Genomic DNA, 25,249 nt, shown 5'->3' with positions numbered 1-25,249 from the left:
AGGAAGACCCGGCATCACTCATGAAATATTCCAGCAAAACAACCCAAAACACCTAAATCAACATCTGTTATATCTAATGATTAATTTGCAGTAAATACAAAAAAACAAGGAGGGAACATGTTAGAAGACACTGCCGTAAATAGCCAAATCTAGAACATGAATCATGCTACATGACAAACGTCTGGACTTCACAAAGAAATCAGAGGCATATAGACACGGAAGGAGGAGGGGACTGAGGGACTGCTGTATGATAAGAGGCCTAAAAGACCATGTTTGGATTCTGATCTAAACAACACCAGGTCTAAGAGGCCATCTTTGAGAAACTGAAGGAATGTCCATATAAACTGAGTGTGGTTAACTGTGTTAGACGTGTGTGAGCCATATCTCCCATTTTCCAATCTATACCTATCACTCCACTTCTCTCAGTCTTGTGCCTTGCAACATGTGTGGGTCAAATTCACAGGCTCCCTTGTCCTTGAGATTCCAGTTGGAATGGCCAATGATTTCCAATTAGAATGGCCAATGGTTTCCAGTGGGTTGGTCAATGTTTTTCATTTGGGTAGGCCAATGGTTTCCAGTTACTGGACAATGGTTTCCATTTGGGCTGGCCAGTGGTTGCCAGTGGATTGACCAGTGATTTCCAGTGGGTTGGCCAATGGTTTCCAGTTCAGTTGGCCGATAAGGATCCCCATAGGAAACCAAAGCATTGGAGAAAAGTTCTTTTAAAGTCTGTATTTCCCTAGCTTCCTCTCTATGGGGCTGCTGCCCTATGCTAGCAAAAATAGTGATTGGAGATTATAGTTATTCTTGCAATTATTCCTTCTTACCTCCCCACCTATCACCCTCTGACCCAGAGGAAGGAGTAAGTTGGGAGGCTGAGGCAGGAGGATAGCTTGAACTCAGGAGTTTGAGATTGCTGTTGTGAGCTAGGCTGATGCCACAGCACTCTAGTTTGAGCAACAGAGTGAGACCTCATCACAAAAAAAGGGATGGAAGTCAAATTCTGGCCCGCCACACATTAGTGGATGACCTTGAAGGGGGGATATCCCCCCACCCTTCCCCCCACTGAGCAGAGGTCAATGCCTGGAGCAGAGCGACTATCAGAGGAGCTCAAAGGGGTACTGGGCTGCCCAGTGCCGCAGCACACTCACTTTTTGTACTCCTGGCACACGATGTAGAGGATGTGCAGGCCGACGGTATTGAGGGCGTAGGCATTGACTGTGGGCCGCAGGAAGGACAGCAAGGTGCTGACCATGGTGGTGACAAAGACCAGGCAGATGAACTGGGTCCTAGGAGAAAGGAGCTCAGCTGTATGTGGGAAAGGGATGTCCTGAGGGATTTAGGGGCATTCACTCAGAGACCTGGTGGCGACATGGGTGAGAAAAAGGAAGGGTTTGGAACCCAGGAGGTTCCAAAGAGGATCCCGAGTTTCCCAGGTGGACTCAGCAGAGGTTCCCAGGGAGCCCATGTGGGCCCAAAAAGGGTCTAAGGGGGAACCCAGGCCTGGTGTGATGGCTCATGCCTGTAATCCCAGGCGAGAGGATCACTTGAGACAAGGAGTTCGAGACCAGGCTGAGCAACACAGCAGGACTCCATCTCTACAAAAACTTAGAAAAATCATCCAGGCATGGAGGTATGTGCGTGTAGTCCCAGCTATCCAGGACGATTGCCTGAGCCCAGGAATTCCAGGCTGCAGTGAGCTATGATGATGCCACTGTGCTCCAGCCTGGGAACAAAAGAGAGGTCTTATCTCAAATAAATAAGTAAATAAAGTAAAAAGACCCAGGTAGAGTTGGGGAGCATGAGGAGAGTCAGTGACGCTCCCAGGTAAGGTGACTGGGGAGCCCAGGGGGGCTGGGAGGAAGGATCTCTGGGCCAGGTAAATTTAAGAGAAGTCAAACAATGGTTTCTAGAGACACCAAGGGACCAAGGAAGGATTACAGGGCTCCCAGAGGCAACTGGGGTAAGGGGGAATGTCCTGGAAGGTTTACCTCAAGAAGAAGGCTTCAGAGGCGATTGGAGTAGGGTGGATTTAGGGGGCCTAAGAGAACCAGATGAATGCTTCCAGGAAGTATAGGCAGGGGTGGAGGGTGAGGGTAGGGTCACAGGTAAGCTTAGGCACGGAGCCCTGGGACACTCCTCCCACCCCAGGTGGCTCAGACGGAGTCTAGAGAAGGTCTCAGGTTGTCTGGGTGAGAAAAGGGAGGAATTCCAAGAAACCAAGTAAGATCAGGAGAGGGTGCTTGGAAGCCCAAGGAAGTCAGGATGGATCCGGATGGATCAGGCTGGTCAGGGGAGGGATTCCAAGGTCCCCAATAGGATTTACAGGAGGTAGGGGCAGCGCCTGTGGCTCAAAGGGGTAGGGTGCTGGACCCAGATGCCAGAGGTAGCGGCTTCAAACCCAGCCATGGCCAAAAACTGCAAAAAAAAAAAAAAAGAGGATTTACAGGAAGGCACCCATGTGGCCCCGGTGAGCTCAGTCAGGGTCAACTGAAGACTTGGTCCCCACCCTCCCCGGGCCCCACCCTCCCAAAACAGCCAGTCCTGCCACACCTGTTCCCCCCAAGGAAGGCAGGGAAGTAGCAGCGGGGCATCCATATACCGTAGCCGCCACCTAGCAGCCAAAGGATGGCAATCTCGTCCAGCAGCTGGCCCAGGAAGCTGAGCGTCATGTGAAAGTACATGGAGAACAGGCCTGCAGTGGCAGAGGCAAGGGCAGACAGTCAGAGGCTCACCCTCCCCAACACACTGTCCCCACTGTCACAGCCCACACTGCCTACCTATGACCATGAAGAGGGTCACGATGCCATAGACAAAGCGGGAGCGTTTCTGGGCGTACGGATGCATCAAGAACATCATGAGTGGTCCGAAGATGAAGAACAAGACATTGCTGAACTGAAACACAGGGAGACAATGAGAGAGGACCTGTCAGACAGGGGAGGAACTGGGCTGCACAGGGAGACATGGAGAGAGGGCCTGTGAGACAGGGGAGGGACTGGGCTGCATCGGGAGACGTGGAGAGAGGGCCTGTGAGACAGAGGAGGACTGGCCTGCACAGGGAGACGTGGAGAGAGGGCCTGTGAGACAGGGGATGACTGGGCTGCACAGGGAGACAAGGAAAGAGGGCCTGTCAGGGGAGGACTGGGCTGCACAGGGAGACAAGGAGAGAGGGCCTGTCAGACAGGGAGAGGACTGGGCTGCACAGGGAGACAAGGAGAGAGGGCCTGTCAGACAGGGGAGGACTGGGCTGCACAGGGAGACAAGGAGAGAGGGCCTGTCAGACAGGGAGAGGACTGGGCTGCACGGGGGAGACAAGGAGAGAGGGCCTGTGAGACAGGGGAGGACAGGGCTGCACAGGGAGACATGGAGAGAGGGCCTGTGAGACAGGGGAGGACTGGGCTGCACGGGGAGACAAGGAGAGAGGGCCTGTCAGACAGGGAGAGGACTGGGCTGCACGGGGAGACAAGGAGAGAGGGCCTGTCAGACAGGGAGAGGACTGGGCTGCACGGGGAGACAAGGAGAGAGGGCCTGTCAGACAGGGGAGGACTGGGCTGCACGGGGAGACAAGGAGAGAGGGCCTGTCAGACAGGGAGAGGACTGGGCTGCACGGGGAGACAAGGAGAGAGGGCCTGTCAGACAGGGGAGGACTGGGCTGCACGGGGAGACAAGGAGAGAGGGCCTGTCAGACAGGGAGAGGACTGGGCTGCACGGGGAGACAAGGAGAGAGGGCCTGTCAGACAGGGGAGGACAGGGCTGCACAGGGAGACATGGAGAGAGGGCCTGTGAGACAGGGGAGGATAGGGCTGCACGGGGAGACAAGGAGAGAGGGCCTGTCAGATAGGGAGAGGACTGGGCTGCACAGGGAGAAAAGGAGAGAGGGCCTGTCAGACAGGGGAGGACTGGGCTGCACAGGGAGAAAAGGAGAGAGGGCCTGTGAGACAGGGGAGGACAGGGCTGCACAGGGAGACATGGAGAGAGGGCCTGTGAGACAGGGGAGGACTGGGCTGCACAGGGAGACAAGGAGAGAGGGCCTGTTAATCGGGGAAGGGACTTAGCTTCAGAAGGAGAGCTGCCCTCTGTCCAAAACCTGAGTCAGCAGCAGCAGTCCCAAAGTGCATTTCAAAGTGGCAACAACTCATCTGTCAACCTTTCAACTGACCTTGACCATCAACTGATCATCAATAGATCAATTACTTGAACAGGTATAGTGGCTCATGCCTGTAATCCCAGCACTTTGGGAGGCTGAAGCAGGAGGATCACTTGAAGCCTTGAGTCAGAGACTAGCCTGGGCAACATAGATCCCTGTCTCTACAAAAAATAGAAATATTAGCCAGGCATGGTGACATGCATCTTTAGTCCCAGCTCCAAGGCAACCCAGGAGTGGGAGGCTACAGTGAGCAATGATAATCGCACTGCACTCCAACCTGGGCAATAAAGTGAGGCCAAGACCTGGCCCTTAAAATAAATTTAAAAATCACATAATTCTGTCCATTTTTCTATTCATTCACTGAGTGTGACCACTTTCCTTTAAAAATAGTATCTCCCAGGTTTTGGCTGGGCACACAACTACTCAGTGAGAGACAGCATCTCCCAGCCCTCCTTGGACCCAGTTCTGGCCATGTGACCTGGTCTGGCCAATGGGATAAAAATGTAAATGACATTTACTACTTCCAGGTCAGTCCTTAAGGGGAAAGAACTCCATTAAATAAGGCTTGTCCTTTATCCCTCTTTTCCCTTCCTGTAGATATGGAGGTCATGATTAGTCCTTGGCCTTGTAGACAAGAAAAGACAACACACTATCCCATTGACTTGCATGAAGCAGAAGTGATGGTCTGTGACTTCTGAGGTCAAGTTATAAAAGGGACTGTGGTTTCTACCTTACTGTCTCTATCTGAGAGAATAAGACTTTTGGGCTAGGTGCAGTGGCTCAAGCCTGTAATCCCAGCAGTTTGGGAGGCTGAGGAAAGAGAATGGCTTAATAAACCCTGGAGTTTGAGACCAGCCTGGTTAACATAGACCATTTTGTAGAGATAAGACCCTGTCTCTACAAAAACAAACAAAAAACACTTTCTTTCTGATGTAACTCAAAATTATTTTTACAAATTAATATTAGTATACATACAACTGGGTTACATTGTTTGCATTTGTTAGGAATCAAAAAGGAAGTTGCTTATGAATTAGCTAGGCATGGTGGTGCATGCTTAGCTACTCAGGAGGCTGGGGCAGGAAGATTGCGTAAGCCCAGGAGTTTGAGGCTGCAAACTGTGATCAGTGATCACAGTTTGAGGCTGCAAACTGTGATCAGTGAGCCATGATCACACCACTGTACACCACAGTGGGTGACAGAATGAGACCCTGCCTTAAAGTTTAAAAAAAAAGACCATGCAATAGAACTGGCTACCCTTAAAGTCCCCATGCTGGAGGGGTCACATAGGGCAGTGGTTCTCAACCTGTGGATGGAGACCCCTTATGACTGTATTAAAGATTTGCAGCATTAGGTTGAAAACCACTGACATAGGGAGATCACATAGAGATAGAGAGAAATTCTGAAAGAGCCCCAGCTGTTTGATTCTTCCGAGTATCCTTCTCCTACCCTTCAAGCTGAAGGCCCCAACTGATGCAGAGATGAGCTATACATGCTCAGATTACAGACCCAAGAGCAGAATAAAATTTGTCATAGTTTCAAGCCACTAAATTTTAGGATGATTCATTATGCAGCATTAACTTTCTGAGATAAAGAAAATATTACTGTGGGTTGAGGTGACCAGGAAAAGCTTCCTCAGGGAGGAAGAGGGGAAATAGAGGCTATAGAATATGGCTGCACTTATTTAGAATCCCATGATTGATAAGGTTACCAGTGGATTAATTTCCTATCCCCCTATAATTCAACACTTACTAGTTCCAGGCTCCAGGCAAAATATTAACTCATCCTCAAAAAAATCCACTCAAGTAAGTATTGGAATAACAACATAATAGAAGAAAATACCCAGTGGCAGAGGGGTCAGATGCTTCCAGCACCATCGCCTACCAGTTATGGAGAATCCAGGATTTGAAATCAGATCCCAAGGACTTGTGAGTGTTTTATGAGAAGGATCAGAGCTCTGTTTTCATGGCAGAAGAAGCTATTTATCAGGTGTCAATCAGTGATTGGTGAATAACAAATGAATCAAAGTAGTGCCTATCAGTAAGACTACCAAGAACATGGCAGTTAGCAGGAGAGAGTGGAGGCTGAGCACTTCGTGCTGCACAGAGGGACCACTTCCACCTGATATGGTCACAGAACAGCAGGGGGTAGAGGTGGAAGTCCGGACCAGACAGGACAACCTCACTGAGCAGTCAAGAATGGGAGTTGCATCTGAGGCGATCTCAGCAGGAGCAACTACCTGTGGGTGGATTTCCAGAGGAACTGAGACACCAAGAGGTGGTTAGAGCAGTATTGGAACACCAAGGAAGCTGATTCCAAGCAAAAACCAGCCTCCGTCTACTGCTGAAGCTTCTTCCCAGCTTGCATGGTCTCCAGGAGAACCTGCATCATCTCTGTATCTAGCCTTCCCCTAAGTCTTAAGAATTCTGAAGTTTTAACTGTGGACATCAGATTTGAGGGAACAGCAAATAATGACTATGGACAAGAGTAGCAGGGGGCCACAGCACACTGATGAAGGAATGAGACATCTCCTACAAGATGGCCTGATATTCAGTGGCACCTTTAAGGCTTGTGATAAGCACATGGATTTGATCCTCTGTGATTGTGATAAGTTCAGGAGGATCAAGTCAGCCAGAGTATGAGGAAAAGCGGGTCTGGGGTCTGGTATTGCTGCCTGGGAGACCTTGGTATCCATGACTGTGGAGAAGCCAGCCCCCCACCCTGCCCAAAGATGTTGGCATTGCTTCAGTACCACTTTCTGGAGCTGCAGGAGGGCCAGGGTTGGTAGGGAAGCCTGCAAAGGAAAACAATCATCCTTCTTCCTCATTAGCCAAACTGTGACTGGGAACACACATCCTATGGAAAGGCCAGGCCCAGACCAAGAAGGGGAATATAAGCCAATCCAATTCTCCCCTTTCTTCTACTCTAGCAGAATATTTTTTTTAAAGCTGAGCATATGACCACTTGGCTAAAGAATACATTTCCCACACTCCCTTGCGCTACACATGACCATGTGACCAAGTTCTGATGAATAATACATAAGCAGAAGGGTAGAGTGTGGCTTCTAAATTGTACCCCTACAGATGGGATGAGGTGGCTTTTTGGACCCTAAGGACGAAGGCAATGGCCTAGAGATAACAATCTCTAGAGATAACCCAAAGTCTGGGTCTTTGGCACCAGAAAGTTTTCGCATGAGTCTTGGAAATTTCTGATGAGATGTTATGTAAAAGAGAAATAAATTTTTGTCTTCATTAAACCACTGTTATTTTAAGACTCTGCTACATCTGCTGAATCTATACCTTAAGCTATACATACCCCATTTCTTTTTTGCTAAATAAACCCAAATTTTGTTTGAAAAAGAAGAATGCTGGGCGCGATGGCTCACACCTGTAATCTGGGAGGCCAAGGCAGATGGATTGCCTGAGCTCATAAGTTTGAAACCAGCCTGAGGAAGAATGAGACCTCATCTCTAAAAGTAGCAGGGCATTGTGGTAGATACTTATAGCACCATAGTCCCAACTACTTGGGAGACTGAGACAAGAGGATCACTTGAGCCCAGGAGTTTCAGGTTGCTGTGAGCTCTGATGCTACAGCACTCCACTGAGGGCAACAAAGTGAGACTCTGTCTCAAAAAAAAAAAAAAAAGGATCAGGAAGCCATGGCCTTCAGATGCAAGACTTAATTTCAAGGCATGAGTCATTTCCATTGCTAATAATTGCTTAAGAAAAGAGTGTGTGATTGAATTCTAACCAATGAGACATGAGAGGCTTCTGGGAAAGTTCTTTATATTGAAATCTGGCTTAGTGAAAAAAAAAATTGGACGTTGCTGTGATGTTTAAGATGTGGCTATTTTGCAAACATGAGGAAATAAGATTGAGAGCAAACACAATTCTCCAGGACAACAGTTCCAAAACATGTTGTTCTCAAGAACCTATTATATTCTTCCTTTTTTTTTTTTTTTTTGAGACAGAGTCTCAAGCTGTCACTGGGTAGAGTGCCATGGTGTCACAGCTCACAGTAACCTCAAACTCTAGGGCTCAACTGATTCTCTTGCCTCAGCCTCCCAAGTAGCTGGGACTATTGGCACCCACCACAAAATCTGGCTATATTTTTCTTGCAGTTGTCATTGTTGTTTTAGCTGGCCTGGGCTGGGTTCAAACCCACCAGCCTTGATGTATGTGGCTGGTGCCCTACTCACTGAGCTATGGGCACTGCCCTATAGTCTTATATATTATCAAGGACCCCAAAGAGTTTTTGCTGATGTAAATTATATTTATCAAGATTTACTATATTAGGGTGGTGCCTGTAACTCAGTGGGTAGGGTGCCGGCAACATACACTGAGGCTGGTGAGTTCGAACCTGGTCCAGGCCTGCTAAAACAACAATGACAACTGCAACAACAACAAAGAAAATAGCTGGGTGTTGTGGCAGGCACCTGTAGTTCCAGCTACTTGGGAGGCTGAGGCAAGAGGAGCACTTAAGCCCAAGAGTTTGAGGTTGCCGTGAGCTGCGACACCACAGCACTCTATCCAGGGAGACAGCTTGAGACTCTGTCTCAAAAAAAAGAAAAAAGAAAAATGAAAAAAAAACATTTACTATATCAGAAAGAAACTGAGAAATTAAAAACACATGACTACATAAGGATATATTCCACATTCCCTTGGCCACCATCATTACATATCGTGTAGCCACTGGGAGAATCAATTGTAGCCTCATTAGAGAATCAGAGTGAAAACAGTAAATAATGTCTTCATAGTATGAAAATAACATTGACCTCTATTAATAGAGGGACTTCACCCAGCAAACACAAGCAGTATAACCTAGCTTATTGTACCCTCAGTGATTCCCCAACAATAAAACGAAATGAAACCAAACAAACAAACAACAACAACAACAACAAAAAAAAAACCCCATTGATCTCAAGGAATCCCAGAAAGAGTCTCAAGGATGCCAGGACATTATGTCCACGGTCCCTGGACAATATTCTGCTATCCTTGTACCCTGGAGATACCAGACCAGAAAGATGAAATATTAAGCAGTTTGATATTCTGCTGCTGAAGTTTGTTCTGCTGCTGAAGGAACCTATCCCATCTACGCCAGACTTCCATTTTCATAAAAATAAGATGTTATTCTTTCTGCTTAAGCCATTTTTAGTTGTATGTTTTATTGAAACCAAAGCTTCCAAATTAATAGGTAGTGGCGGCTCGGCGCCCATAGCACAGTAGATAAGGTGCCAGGCACATGCATGCCAGCCACATGCACAGGGTGGCGGGTTTGAACCCAGCCCAGGCCAGCTAAACAGCAATGACAACTGCAACCAAAAAATAGCTGGAGGCTGCCTGGCCTTATATACCGAGGGTGGCGGGTTCAAACCCGGCCCCTCTGACAAATTGCCAAAAAAAAGGCCAGGCATTGTGGCGGGCACCTGCAGTCTCCCAACTACTCAGGAGGCTGAGGCAAGAGGATGGCCTAACCCCAGGAGTTGGAGGTTGCTGTGAGCTGTAATGCCACAGCACTCTACCGAGGGTGAGAAAGTGAGACTCTGTCTCTTTAAAAAAAAAAAATGTAGCCAGGCATTGTGGCAGGCACCTGTAGTCTCAGCTACTTGGGAGGCTGAGGCAAGAGAATTGCTTGAGGTGTGAGCTGTGATGCCACGGCACTCTACCTAGGATGACATAGTGAGACTCTGTCTCACAAAAAATAAATAAATAAAACAGGTGGTGGGATTTAAGTGACATGGGATTGAATCCATGTCACCTGGTTTACTAATGACAGGGTTTTGAGAAGGTAATGTACTTCCATTGCTGCATTGGTGGGGGGTGCCTGTGGCCCAGTGACTAGGGCGCCGGCCCCACATAGAGGGTAGCGGGTTCAAACCCGGCCCCAGCCAAACTGCAACAAAAAAATAGCTGGGTGTTGTGGCAGGCGCCTGTAATCCCAGCTACTTAGGAGGCTGACGCAAGAGAATTGCCTAAGCCCAGGAGTTGGAGGTTGCTGTGAGCTGTGATGCTAGAGCACTACTGAGGGCTAAAAAGAAACCAAACAAACAAACCATATCTGCATCTGTGATGCTACCTACCTCTGAGCACTGTTGACTTAAAGGTCCCCGGGTCTCATTTGTGGACAAGCATTAGAATTTCAATGGCTTCATGCAGTGACCTGCAGATTTGCAGGACTTAGATTCCCCACAAATTCTTCCCAGATACTCAGAGCCACAGTGGGTATCACACATAACAAACAAAAAACATAAATGTCTCACATAAGCTCAGACACAGTGTTTTCTTCTGCACATGTCAACTAAAGGACAGTCAGCTTGCTTTATTCTTTCCTTCTCTCCTCCAATAAAATCTTCCCCTTATAAGGGCTCCTCAATTGCCTTAGAAAGTGAAGAAATAGCCCGCTATTAACTAGGTATCTGTTATTCTCAGAGCCCTGGTTAAAGGATTCAGATTCAAAAAGACAGAACAGACCTGGTGTGGTTACTCGTGCCTGTAGTCTCAGCATTTTGGAAGGCTGAGGTGGGAATGTAGCCAGGCATGATGGCGTCCATCTATAGCCTCAGCTACTCTGGGGACTAAGGTGGGTGTGAGGATTGCTTGACCCCAGGAGTTTGAGATTGCAGTGAGCTATGATAACACTGCAGCCTAGGAGACAGCAAGAACCCTGTTTAGAAAAAAAAAAAAGAGAGAGAGCACAGTGGTGGCTGTGGGGAAATCATTCAGATAATGTAAGATCAGTATCCATGCACCTAGTAACTGGACAACTGGGAACCTGCACAGGTTCACGAAGCACAAGTCCCCCTGATTCTAGGACAGCCCTCAGCTCTCCATAATTGTGATTGTGAAACAAGTTCGAAGATCACAATTTGAGGACCTTCCTCAAGCATCATGGGTGAACTGGTGCTTCAGCCCATGTCTCCACTTTTATCGTTGATTTCCACCTTGGTTCTTGGTTCTGGTAGCTGCCAATAGACAAGGTCTTTTGATAGATATGATTTACATCAACAGAAACTCTTCGGGATCCTCAATAATATGTCAGAATATAAAAGGGTCTTCAAAATATAAATGTTTGGGAATTGTTGTCCTTGAGAATTTGTGTTTGCTCTCAGCCTGTCCTTGTGGACATCACAGCAATGTCCAAAGGCCAGGTTTCAATAGACAGAACTTTCCCAGAAGGCTCCCATCAGGCTTTCCCTCATGTCTCATTGGCCAGAATTTATTTTATTTATTTATTTGTTTCTGAGACAGAGTCTCACTTTGTCACCCTCAGTAGAGTGCTGTGGCATCACCTCTCACAGCAACCTCAAACTCTTGAGCTTAAGCAATTCTCTTGCCTCAGTCTCCTAAGTAGCTGGGACAACAGGCGCCTGCCACAACACCTGGCTATTTTTTTTTTTTTTTTTTTTGGTTGTAGTTGTCATTGTTGTTTGGCAGGCCAGGGCTGGATTCGAACCCGCCAGCTCTGTGTATGTGGTTGGCACCCTGCAGTGTTAGCACGCTGTAGCTGAGCTACAGATGCTGAGCCATCATTGGCCAGAATTTTATCACACATGCCTTTGTTATGCAATCACTAGCATTGGAAATATTTCCAGATCAGCTATCCCAGAACACACAGGTACCTTCCCCCAGACTGGACGTTTATGTAATAAGAACCCACCCTACTGGATGAGACACCAGCTGTGCCAATTAGATTATCTCTTTTGAAAAGTTGTGACTTGGTGCAGACACACAGCTTTGGAGTCGCTAAAATTGAGTTGCTCCATTGGAAACTCTCGAAAGAAGCCTTCGAATGCTATTGTAAGATTTAGGAGGTGGCAGCTGTCGTGCAACTATGAGAGTCTAAGGCAGAGAGCAAAGCAAATATGCAGGGCCAACATATACCTTTCTGCAGAGTCCTCCAGAGCCGCCGTGGGCCTCAGCCTTCCCTAGAAAGTGCTCCTTCCATTTCTAAGATATCCCAAATCACAGTATCTTTCCAATGCACTATCTACTTTTCTTTTTAGTTCATATCTTTTGTTTAACTCATATATAATTACTTGCCTTCTGGTTTATTGAATCAGTAAATTAGACATTTGCCACAGTAATGCTAACAAGTGGGCTGGCCATAAAAACTCCAACACTGAATTTATCCAAAGGACGCTCTCAGTGAAGGCAACTAATTCTGCCATTCTCCTCTAGCTTACAACACTTCAGGACAATCAGCTTACCCTTCTCTCTCTTACGTTTATTCCTCTTGGGAAGGGTATAAGACTTCTTCCTTTTCATAGCATCACCATGAAGTCTTAACACAAGAAGAAGAGTGGGCTTCTTTTGAAGGCTGTAGTCAGAGTATGTCCATCCCAGTTGCTTGGCAGCAAAAATCAGTCTTTGCTGATCAAGAGGAACTCCTTCCTTAAAAGCCTGGATCTAGGCTTTTACATTTTCTATGTGACCTCAAGAGTGATGGTCTTCCCTGTAAGGGTTTTTACACAAATCTGTGTCTTGGTGGCGGCTCCACTGCAGATGATGCATTTGGAAAAGCCATTTCTACTTTTTTTTTTTTTTTGAGACAGAGCCTCAAGCTATTGCCCTGGGTAGAGTGCTGTGGCATCATAGCTCACAGCAACCTCCAACTCTCAGGCTCAAGTGATTCTCCTGCCTCTGCCTCCCAAGTAGCTGGGATTACAGGCGCCTTTAACGCCCAGCTATTTTTTGGTTTCAGCTGTCATTGTTGTTTGGTGGGCCCAGGCTGGATTCAAACCTGCCAGCTCAGGTGTATGTGGCTGGCACCTTAGCCGCTTGAGCCACAGGCACCGAGCCCATTATCTACATTTTTTAATAAATTTTTCCTTTTTTTTGCCTAAGCTAGCTTTCTATTGCTTGGATACAATGGAGCCATCACCACCAGTGCGTGGGCGAAGGCCCTTTGGTACAAACAGCAAGAAATGATTATGGTGAATTTACATGATAAAAGTAGAGCTGGCAAGTGTGTAATAAATATGTTATTTATGATTTATTAAGTATGTGTGTGCACATACTTCATTCATTCATTATGGCAGTGCTTCTCATGAAAGGAATGGGGACTCATGGCCCTGACTCAGGAGAACCAGACGCCTGGGCAGCTCTGAGTCTGTAGGACAATGGTTTTTGACTCATGTGCTATGAGTGGATCTATGGCACCATGAAAATTTTTAAAGATCATTAATTAAATTTTCAAAAGACGTTCAAAGCACAGTAATTATATTCTATTTTTTTTTACTCTTTTGTTTTTTGATTGACATAATGTAAGTGTGCCAGGGAAGTTTAACTGTATGTTCAAGTGTGTCATGAGATAAAAAAGGTTGAAAAACACTGCTCCAGAGGACAATCTTTCCAGGGAGCACTTTCACTGAACACGCCACCAACACCTCGCCAGCAGGGAGGGCTGATGATTGTTGCTGTGGTTTGGATGTCTGTCCCCTCAAACATCATGTTGAAATTTGATCCCCAGCGTTGGAGGTAGGGCCTGGTGGAAGGTGTTATCATGGGGTGGATCCTTCATGAACAGACAAAAGCCTACCCTGGAAGAGCTGAGGGCTGTCTTAAAATTAGCCTAGTATCTCTCCCCCCACCCTGCCCTTACCCTGCCCCTTTAAGTGGAAGCAGCCCAAGCCCATCTCTAGATTGCTAATCTTCCAGCTAGCAGAATCGTGACCCAAGAAAAAATTTTTTCCTTGTAATTTACCCAGTCTTGGGTATTCCTTTATAACAACACAAAATGGACTTAGACAGTTGTCAAAAGAAAATGGGGCAGTGGACGCTGAATGAACAAAACTCGACAGATGGCTGCATAATTCCCCTCTCATATGGGGTCCAAGGACAGACGGGACAAGGGCCACACTAACTTCTCCATGAACTCTTCTCAGCCCATGGCTCTCCCTCAGGTCCACACACATCTGTGACAAGTTCTTCTGCCTTCAGCCAAATACTGGTACTTGGGCATATCAACACTTGCCCAGAGATACTGCCTCAACTACTCTCCCAAACTCAACACCACATATCCCACGGCTCCCTGTAAACAAAATCTAAAATCTTAAACTTGGCTTGTAAATTCCTTCTGTAAGTCACCACTCTTCAATTTTATCTCCAGGACCTCGCACATACTGTTCCCACTGCCTGGAAAAGTCTTGTTCCCCACCTCCCCTCTGGGCCAGGCCAGGTTCTGTGCCACCATTGGCCTGGGCATCACCTTCTCCACAGAGCCTTCCTGAGTCCCCAGCCAGGGTCAAGTGGCTGTCTTTTCTGTACTGTGTTATTCCACTTTCAGAACATTGGTTCTGTTCTAGAATGCGCTTGCTCTCCTGCTAAACCTTGAAAGCAAAGGACAGCTGTATCTTTCCTACTCTCCACTGCACCCTCAGGAACTAGTAGGTGCTCAGTAAATGGTGACTATTGACTGGATCTCAGAACCACCTCAGACAGATCACCCATGATATGTGTGAAAAACTTTGCAGGAGGTCTTGCTTGTGTGTGTGTGTGTGTTTGAGACAGAGTCTCAAGCTGTGGCTTTGGGTGGAGTGCCGTGACGTCACAGCTCACAGCAACCTCAAACTCTTGGTCTTAAGCGATTCTCTTGCCTCAGCCTCCCAAGTAGCTGGGACTACAGGCACCTGCCACAACCTCCGGCTATGTTTTTGTTGTTGTTGTTCTTGCAGTTGTCATTGTTGTTTTAGCTGGCTGGGGCCAGGTTTGAACCCGCCACCCTCAGTGTATGTGGCCAGCGTCCTACTGATTGAGCTACAGGCACAACCCTGCAGGCAGTCTTGTATGCATAAAGTTTTGTATAAAAGGCACCATGGGCCATGTGCAGTGGCTCATGCCTGTAATCCCAACACTCTGGGAGCCACAGGCAGGATTACTTAAGGCCAGGAGTTTGAGACCAGCCTGAGCAAGAGTGAGACCCTGTCTCTATAAAAAATAGAAAAATTAGCTGGGTATGGTGGCAGGTGCCTGCAGTCCCAGCTACTTGGGAGCCTGAGGCAGAAGGATCACTTGAGTCCAGGAGTTGTAGGCTACGGTAAGCAATGATGAATACAAAACTGTACTCTAGCCTGGGTGACAACATGAGATTCTATGTCAAAAAACTGGGGAGGGCGGCCAGGCGTGGTGGCTCATGCCTGTAGTCCCAGCGCTGTGGGAGGCCGAGGCGGGTGGATTGCCTGAGCTCAGAGGTTCGAGACCAGTATAAACAGCAGTGAGCCAGAGTAAGACCCCGTCTCTACTAACATCAAGAACATCACCAGAGGAAGAAGAAAATGAACAACAAAAAAGAGTACTTCAAACGAAGAAGAATGAACAAGGAAGTTGAAATTAAAAAAAAAAAAAAACTTAAAAAAAGAAAGTGGGGAGGACATCATGGCTGTTACCTTCTCATCTATTGACCACATAAATTTACAGAGATTGTTTCTAAGCCTCACATGTCTTGCACAGGAGGTCCAGCTTTCTGGTTCTTATTTGCTGGTGAGAAAATTAAATTTCAAAGAGCTGCAGTGACTTCTCTGAGGTTGTACAACTCTGTGGGACTCTGAAGCTGCTTTTAACCTCTGCCTATGAAAGATAGGAGGAGCGGCATTGATGAAGCCAGGCTCCCCTGCTGCCTGGCTGTGTGACTGACACCTTTGGGCCTCTTACCTGCATTGAGAGTGAACCTCCAGTGTCACCTTGTAGACTGCTGAGGGGTGTGAACAATGACAGAGACGTGGCATGGGCTCAATGTACAGCAAAGGCTACTGTCATTATTGCTGAGGAAATCATAATAGACTGGTCACTGGCACAGTTATTCCAAGCTCAGAGGCCAGCAGTGCTACAGTAGGCATTACCAACCATGCCCCAGTGCTCAGAAGGAGGACCCAGCAGCGGGTGGAAACAGTGACTAACTGGCCACTTGGCTGTCCTGATGCCACTCTCCCTCCCTGCCTTCAGGGCTGGGCTGCCAGCATCCTGCCCCACCTGTGAGGCAGGAGAGATATCCCTGTCTGGGATTCTTTCCAGAGTCAGCCCAGTCCCAAGCTCCTGGACACACATGAGCTGGACTCCCTGGGTCCGAGCCCCAGCCAGTGACTTCACCTCCCTTCATTCATTCACTTGTTCATTCATGTGTTCAACAACCACTCCTTGAGTCCCTAGTCAGTGCTCAAGAACCAAATCTATTCCTGAAAACAAAGTTCCTGCCTTCTTGAGGTGGATCCAGGATCTTGGGAGACAAAGTACACCCCATTTCCCTCCTCCTACCTTCAGATGCTGCAGTGAGAATGACAAAGTTAAGTGCCACAGGACCAGTTTTGCATATTTTGTCCACTGCTGTTGAAAACCTTCCCCACATCCACACATGCCTAGAACAGGGCCCGGCGCAGTCTGTGTTCAATAGGTTGTTGTAGAGCAGGCATCCTCAAACTGCAGCCCGCGGGCCACATGAAGTGGTGTGAATTGTATTTGTTCCCGATTTGTTTTTTACTTCAAAATAAGATATGTGCAGTGTGCACAGGAATTTGTTCATAGTTTTTTTTTTTTAAACTATAGTCTGGCCCTCCAATGGTCTGAGGAACAGTGAACTGGCGCCCTGTTTAAAAAGTTTGAGGATGCCTGTTGTAGAGAATCACACGTGCACAGAATGCACGTAAGTAATCTGTACAGGTGCCCGGCACACAGGCTGTGTGGCTGTTATTCTGGAGCTGCCTGGTGTTTTATCAGCAGTACCCAGCAGCATGTGTGGCAAGCAAAGGGGACTGAATGAATAGCTTAGTGTGGAGGGAGTGGGGCAATCGCCTTCTCACCTCAGCTTTGGGAAAAGGCAGTGAGGGACCCCTTCCTCATTCACCCCCACCACCCTAAGCTGAAATTATAGCCTTGCCCCACCCAGCTCCCATAAATGAGCTCTCTCCCAATCCACTGTTACATTTCATTTTATTTGATGTTTATTCATTTTATTGAACAAATAGCACTTGCTATAATCCTCATAAAAATCCCACAAAGTAGGTGCTCTAATGTGTTCCATTTTATAGATCGGGAAAACAAAGGCTCAGAGAGGGTAAGTTTCTTTCCCTTTGCCAATTATCCATTACATTTTTTTTTTCCTGAGACAGAGTCTCAAGCTGTCCCCTGGGTAGAGTGCCATGGTGTCACAGCTCGTTCCCTTGCCTCGACCTCCCAAGTAACTGGGACTGCAGGTGCCGGCCACAATGGCCGGTTATTTTTAGAGATGCAGTCTCACTGTGTCTCAGGCTGGTCTCAACCTCCTGAGCTCAAGTGATCCACCCGCATTGGCCTCCCAGAGTACTGGGACTACCAGAGGGAGCCACTGCCCAGCCTCCAGTCATCCATCTCTTGACTTGCTGTCCCTTTCTGCCCTCTGCTGCGGGACTGGGAATCCTCTGAGGACAGGAGACGTGTGATCCCTCACACAGGAGTGTGTGTGTGATCCCTCACTATGTCCCTAACATCTCTAACTTGGGGCACCCAATAGGCACCCAAGAAAAATGTGTTGGATCCATTGACTCAACAAACATCTCCAAACATACCTGGTTCTTTCTCCTCATTGCCAAAAACTCAAACTCCCACCCTCCATACCTGGCTTTTGTCATTGGTTTATGCTGGACAAGGGATCACTGCTGGTGGCCACTGCTGTCCTAAATAGCCAGCACATGCAGGGTGCTGCTGGACAGGCCCTGGAGGCTGGGTGAGCCCATGTGCTACAATCTGTAGCTGTTTACTCAGGTCCAAGGCCTTCTGTTATAAATGAAGTTAAGAGACCAGATGCTCTAAGGACCACGGTGCTGGGACAGCCTCCCAGGAGGATGGGAGGTTGGTAGGATGGGGACGGAGGCTTGTGGCGGCAACTCACAAACCTCCTGTGTTCTGGGAGGATCCCGGGTGTTTTACCAGGACTGGGATCAGCTGCAGGGTGCCCAGCCTGCTTGGCCTCTGTGCAGCAACAACACACCCTGCTCCTCTGATAGCTCCAACACTGATACTGCAGTGCCTTCCTTCCTACCCAACTCCAGACCTGGAGCACTGACTAACTGTAAATGTAGTCTAGAGTAGGAATGCTTTAAAGATAGAACCACTTTAAGCTAGGGAGATATGATGAAACCTTGTAACCTATGAAGAGAATCTCTAATGTATAGCGTGATGAGTAATAACTTTGCTGATGCTTACTTTTTCTATGAGGGTATAAAAATAACAAAGGGAAACAGGAAAGCAGAATAGCTCTTTTTTTTTTTTTTTTTTTTTGTTGCAGTTTGGCCGGGGCTGGGTTTGAACCCACCACCCTCAGTATATGGGGCCGGCACCCTGCTCACTGAGCCACAGGCACCGCTCAGCAGAAAAGCTCTTTAAAGAGATATCCTCACTGTTCTCTGGAATTGCTGGGTTTTCTGTTAATAAAAGTGGATTGTTAATCTCTCATCCGCTTCTCCATTGATTGGCTTGGTGACAGGCAGATGGAGTCCTCAGTCCAGCAACAGGATTCCAGTGAGTGAATGAAGATGAACATAATTAATCGTTAATTGGTAAGCAAGTGATTTCACAGCCTGAGCTTAAGTGAGAGACTCTGAGACCAGGTTCTTTGGGTATTTGCAACTTTTAGGCATTTGTAATTTGCATGGTGTGTAACCTTGGGAAAGAAAATTACCCTTTCTGAGTCTTTATTTCCCCATCTGTAAAATGGCACACATTAGAGTTCCTATTTCATGGGATTTTTTATAGGGATTATACTAAGTGCTGTTTGTTCAATACAATGAATAAATATCAAATAAAATTAATGAACGGCACTTTCACATCTCTCATAGCATGTACCAGGAACTGTGGGGTTTAAAATATATATTTATATTTTTTTATTTGAAAATAAATTACTACGATGAAAGTCTTTTTAGACTGGACAATTCAATGGTTTTAGTATAGATACTGTCTAATTGCAGAACAGTTTCAACATCCCCCAAAGAAATCTTGTCTGAGTCTCTATGAATTTGCCTGTTTTGGATATTTCCTATGAATGGAATCACACAATTTGTGGTCCTTTGTGATTCACTGCAGTGCTTCCAAGGTTCATTTACATTGTAGCTTGTGTGAGAGTTACCTTCCTTTTCACAGCTGAACTGTGCTCTGTTGAGTGTTACAGACAAGGTGTGGTCTGTCCACTCATTGCTGATGGACATGTGGGCTGTCTTATCCCCTTCCTGTTGATATGAGTTGGGGCCCCACACTTGCCCCTCTGTTGGATGGGTCCTTAGTAAATACTTGCTGAAGAAAAGGATGAATGAGGTTTTCTTCCTCAGCACATACTACCACCACCTGACACCCCATACCCTGGACTTGGTTAATTGTCTGTCTCCCTATCCTCAGAAGAGTAGCCCCCACCAGGGCAGGAGTTTTTGTCTTTTTGCCCACTGCTGTATCCCCAGAGCCTAAAACAGAACCAGACACATACCAGATGCTCCTTCAATTCTTGTTGAATGAAGAAGAAATCACTACCCCATCATCTCAGACCCCCAGTCAGCCCCAGGCTAGCAGGCTGTGGGTCACCAAAAAGGAGAAAAAATATCCAGAGGGATGATTGAGTCTGATCACTGGATGTGTCATGGGATGGATCACCAGATGTGTGCATGTAATTATTTGACTCACTGCGTCTGCTGCTCCCTGAGGACAGGGACTACACCCACTTTACTCTCTTGCAGGGCCTGGCACTCCAGAGGAGCCTGATCATAAATTGTTTTTGCTGTGAATGTTGATGAGGAGGAAGGCAGAAGAGGGAGGTATGTCTGGATCTCAAGTTCACAGTCATGGTGTAGAGCTCATGGGACCTGCCCACTGCATGCAGCCAGGGGCTCAGAAAGAAGCAGGTCTCCCCCAGGTCACACGGTGTCCACAAGGAGCAGGGGCTAGAACCACAGGGCACAGGCCAGCAGCACAGAGGCTAGGAACAGGGGCCGTTCTGACCTCCCCCTCTTCACTGGCACCAGGCGCCTCTACTCAGTTCTGCCTCTGTGCCTGTGCCTGCAGTTCCCTGTGCCAGGACACCATTCCTTTGTTTTGTAATGAGACTCAGAGCCTCTAAAGCCTTGGAAGGACCCTCAGAAAAGAAATTCAGCATCCCAGTAGCCTCTCGGGCTTCAGGAGCCTTGAAACATCTGCCTTTTCCACTTGAAACTCTCCTAAGTTGCCAGGGACCCAGCAGGAAACCCCTGGAGACCAGTGCCAGTCTGCAGGCCCACACCTTGGCCTCTCCTCCAGCCCCACTGAGCCAGCCCTTCCCGCTCCATGACTTCTCTTCCTGTTAGATGACCTTCCCTGGATCTCCCAGACATCTGCAAAATGTAATCAAGTGTCCCAGTCAACACTTTGTCATGACTCTCCTCTGCTCAAGAACCATCCAAGTCCACCAGTGCCTTCAGGATGGAGCACACAGTCTCCAGCTGGCATTCGGACTTGGCCCCTGGACACCTCTCCAGCCTGGTCTCTCAGCCTTCAAACCCTTGCCCACAGATAGCCTGGGCATCAAGCTACTGGCTGTTTCCTGATGGAGTGCTGTCCTGCCTCAAGACCTTTGCACATGCCCTTTTGCCCTGAAAGCCTTAGAGGACATTCCTCTGTTCTTCAAGAGTTAGTGTCCACAGTGTTGTTGATGTCGCCTCCCCAGTCCGTCCTGTGGTATCCCCACTGCCTGGCCTCTGGCACCTTGTTCCTCCCTCTGCCTCAAGCTCACCATGGGGATGTAGGAATCTGATTCTAATTCTAACCCCACCCCTCACTTCCCACCCACGACTGCCTGGGAGCACTGACCCTCTCTGGAAGCCCAGGATCACCCAGCATGGGTTGATTTACAGAATTTGGTTGGATGAGTGTGCAAATTCATGAATGAACACAGGATACATTTCAGACACTCTGACCTTCCCAGCACACAGGCCTGTCTTCATCTCTCCCCACCTTCTAGCCATGCAACATGCTTTCTCCCTTTCCCAAACTTAACAGCTCCTCTTTTCCTTCCCTGGACACATCTTTCTCCCTTTTCTGCTCTCCTACTCTACTTGGCAAACTCCTATTCATCTTCCAAAACCCAAGTTCCTAGGTGCCTTTTTCTATGAAGACACCCCCAACACCTGGGCTGAGTGCATCAGTGTTGTCTTCTTCTACAACCCTGACCACAAGTGTTTGAGCTTTGCTTCCTCAGCCCTAGGCTCAGTTTCTTGAAAGCAGAGCAGCAAGAAAGTAAGATTCTTCTTCAGAGAAGTATTTCCCAACTGTGAGTAATGATTCATCAACGGCGCTGGGTGAGGCAGCTCATGCCTATAATCCCAACACTGTGGGAGGCTGAGGCAGGTAGATTGCTTGAACTCAGGTGTTGAAGACCAGCCTGAGCAAGAGCGAAACCCCATCTCTACTAAAAATAGAAAACCTGGCTGGGCATTGTGGTGTGCACCTGTAGTCCCCAGATACTAGGGAGGCTGAGGCAGGAAGATCACTTGAGCCCAGGAGTTTGAGGTTGCTGTGAGCTAGGCTGAAGCCACAGCACTCTACCCAGGGTGACAGAGTGAGACTTAGTCACAAAAAAGAAAGACTCCTCAATGGATAATGATGAAGTCAATATGAACATATTTTTAAATTTTTTTCTGCTAAATATTTTCTCTTTAATTTACTTGTTTACATCCCTGGATCAGAAACATGCTTCTAAACAGCTGTATAGTATTTCCCCAGAGTGCATTCAGCCCTACACATGTCACTGGCAAAGTCATAGCTTTCGTATTTTTTGTTGTTGCTGTTGCAGTTTGTCCGGGGCCAGGTTCAAACCCGCCAACCTTGGTATATGGGGCCAGTGCTACACTCACTGAGCCACAGGTGCCGCCCATATATTTTTTTCTTTTGAGACAGAGTCTTACTAGGTAGAGTGTCATGGTGTCACAGCTCGTGGCAACCTCAAACTCTTGTGCTTAAGTGATTCTCTTGCCTCAGCCTCCCAAGTAGCTGGGACTACAGGCACCTACCACAACACCCCGCTATTTTTGTTGTAGCTGTAATTGTTGTTTAGAAGGCCCAGGACAGGTTCAAACCCACTAGCCCCAGTGTATGTGGCCGGCGCCCTAGCCCCTGAGCTACAGGCGCTGAGCCCCACTTGGTCACCCTTGGTAGAGTGCTGTGGCGTCATAGCTCACAGCAACCTCAAACTCTTGAGTTCAGTGATCCTCTTGCCTCAGCCTACCAGGTAGCTGGGACTACGGGTGTCTGCCACAACGCCTGGCTTGTTTTAGAGATGGAGGCTCACTCTTGCTTAGGCTGGCCTCAAACTCCTAAGCTCAGGCAATCCACCTGCCTTCATCTCCCAGAGTGCTAGGATTACAGGAGTGAGCTACCAAGCATGGCCAGCTTCCATTTTTTTAATTCATTTATTCATTTCTATACAAATGATTCAGGGGTGACTCTGTGTATAAATATCGCTGTCTCTGGGGATTATCTCCTTGGTAAAAATTCCTAGTGCAGCAATGACTAAGTCAGGAAGAGGACGGTCATTTGTAAATCCATTTCTCAACACAAGCTGTCAAATTGCCCATAGCAAGCATGCCCATAGTCACTAGAAATAAACTCACTTTTAATCCCTGGAATGAGAGGTATAAAAAGAAGAAAAAAACGTATTGCTTTGTGTGTGACTGCTTGTTGTTTAGTGAGTAGACTAGGAGCTGGCAGACTGTAGTCCATGGACCAAGTTCAGCCACTACCTCGAATCACATGCAAACTAAAGCATGATGTTCACATTGTTAAATGTTGAAAAAATTAAAAGGAGATTATTTCATGATGTGAAAACTACAGCAAATTCACATTTCAGTGTCTGTTAAAAAAAGTTTTATTGGCACACAGCTCTGCCTGTTTATTCATGTATTACCTGTGGCTGCTCCCTGGCTGCTGCTGGCACCAGCCAGCGCTGTGCAGAAAAGTCTGCCACCCCAACTTTCACAACTATGTTATTTATTAGCTACATGCTCAAAGAGTTTTGGAAGAGAAAGATTTAGGGAAACCCTTTTTTTCCCTTTTTCCTTTTAATAGGCCTAAAGACAGGACAGAAATTTCTCTGGTATAACTCTGACTCATCTGAGCACAGTGTTTTGGATAAATTAGAATAGGAAATATCCAGGTATGTTTGCACCAGGGAAAGGTAAGTCTTATCTTATGAAACTTTACTTTCTCCTTGATAAATATCTGGAAATGAAATTACAGAGTGAGGATGATGTAAAATCTCTTTCCTAATGGGTGTCAGAGCCAGAAGAGAGCGTGAGACCTGCAGCCTTGTGCAGTAGCTGCCATTGCTCAAGTTGCTCCATTTGGAGACAGGCTAAAGAGGATTCAGTGGGGGAGGATTTTGCATGAAATGAGAACACGCAGCTGTCCCCAGGCCCAGCCCACCTCTGAGTCACCCCCTGTCAATCAGTGCCTTCTGAGGGGACCCCCACCTGGAGATGGGCTGAACAGAGCTGCTGGAGATCCAGAGAGAAGGGATCTGGCATCCCTGCCCCTCTCCTCAGCCTCTTGAGATTGGCACGTTCAGCTCCCTCCCATTTTACAGATGGGACTATTGAGGACCAGAGAAGAACAAGAACCAGTGAGAGCTTCCGTGAAGAGCCCTGAGTCTCACACTGCCATCCACCAGCCCTGGGAAGCCACAAGTTCAAAGGTAACAAGGTCAGAGCAATGAGGGAATCTTGGGACTGAGCCACTTACCCACCTACAAAAATGTCTCCTGGATTCACCAAGTTTCAATCCTGACTCTACCTACCAGGATGGTCTTGGGCATAGTCTTCAAATTCTCTGAATGCCTTTTTCCTAACCTGGAATATGGTTTCTAATTCCCAATGTCATTGTGAAGATTAAATGTTTAGTATGGTGTCTGGGACACAGCAAGAATGTAATAGCCATGTTCCCATAATGCTTTGCTCATGGTTTGCTGTACATGAACTGCATCCAGGCACAGAACTTGTGTGCAGACCACACTCCATCCCCGCAGCTCCTGGAAGGCATGCACCCTGCCTCCTTCACCATTGTGTCCCCAGCACCCAGCACAGGGGCAGCACAGGTGCACACATGGTCTTTGGCTGCCTGCATCTGTTGAACTTCAGTTAAGCACTACTGCCATGGACGCCAGGTGTTGCATCTGTGATATCTGAGCATCTCTAATGTCCTTCAGCAGGGCTGGTGGTAGGTAGGGTAACCAACCATCCTGCTATGCCCAGAACTGAGGGATTTCTGGGGAGATGGAATTTTAAGAAACCAGTATTGTCCCAGGCAAACAGAGACAAGTTGGTCACCCTGGGTTGAGGATGTAGCTGAGAACAAGACAGACATGGTCACCTCTTCCAGGAAGCGACCCCTGGTTGGACTGACCCTCTGGCTCAGGGGGTCCCTCTGTCCCCTGCTGTTGGCAGGTGCCCATATGCCCTGCTATCACAACACCATTACCCTGAGTTGCAAACACCTGAAGTCTTGTGAGCCTTCTTTGTTCAGGGAGGCCAGACCCCAGCCCTTTTTCTGGCCAACAGTTATGTTCCCAAAACCTACCACAGAGCTTGGCACCAAGTGAAAACAAGCAAATAGATGAAAGTCAGCTCCCCTTGGCTAACAGCTGAGAAAACCCATAGCTCAGACAGGTGACTCACTCAAGCAAGATTCCCCAGTGAGGGTGTGAGTTCAAACCTGCACCTGTCTGGTGAGGCTCCTCCGCCCCCCTCCGGCCTGGTCCTCACCGTGTTGTAGAACTCAGCAACCAGCTCCGAGTACTGGAAGTTGCTCTCACACCAGTCCACCTCAGAGCTCTGATAGGCAAGGATACTAGGCATCTTGACGCAGCACCGGCCACCTGCTGGCTGTGCCTAACACTGGGGACAAGGGAGGCTCAGAGGGCCGGGCTGTGAAGGTGGGGAGGGGACACCTCCAGCCCGCAGCAGGCTGAGAGGAAAAACCTGCTGGGTCGCTCCTGGTTGCAACAGGGCAGCCTGGCTGAGCAGTGGCAGTGGCCCTGGGCATGAGCTGTGGGCGTGGGGGGCGGGCAGGGAAGCCTCCCATCCAGGCTTGCAAGGAGTTGTGGGGTGGGGAGGACTGTTTTTAGAACAGT

The 25,249-nt window shown here is 47.8% G+C and overlaps 1 protein-coding gene across 1 annotated transcript in view; it reads right to left on the bottom strand.

The window, feature by feature from the left end:
• Nucleotides 1–24,986, bottom strand: part of ACER1 (alkaline ceramidase 1) — a 29,428-nt gene extending 4,442 nt beyond the window's left edge. The window contains exons 1-4 of the mRNA XM_053585186.1: nucleotides 24,882–24,986; nucleotides 2,781–2,895; nucleotides 2,554–2,695; nucleotides 1,152–1,289 (exon numbers count right to left, since the gene is read on the bottom strand). Coding sequence (XP_053441161.1) covers nucleotides 1,152–1,289; nucleotides 2,554–2,695; nucleotides 2,781–2,895; nucleotides 24,882–24,974 — 488 coding nt within the window. The 5' untranslated portion in view covers nucleotides 24,975–24,986. The remainder of the gene's footprint in view (nucleotides 1–1,151; nucleotides 1,290–2,553; nucleotides 2,696–2,780; nucleotides 2,896–24,881) is intronic.
• Between the last annotated feature and the right edge of the window lie 263 nt (nucleotides 24,987–25,249).

This window comes from Nycticebus coucang, chromosome 3 (assembly GCF_027406575.1).
Source record: "Nycticebus coucang isolate mNycCou1 chromosome 3, mNycCou1.pri, whole genome shotgun sequence".
Classification (NCBI taxonomy): Eukaryota; Metazoa; Chordata; class Mammalia; order Primates; family Lorisidae; genus Nycticebus; species Nycticebus coucang.
This window is presented reverse-complemented; position numbering and strand designations above follow the sequence as displayed.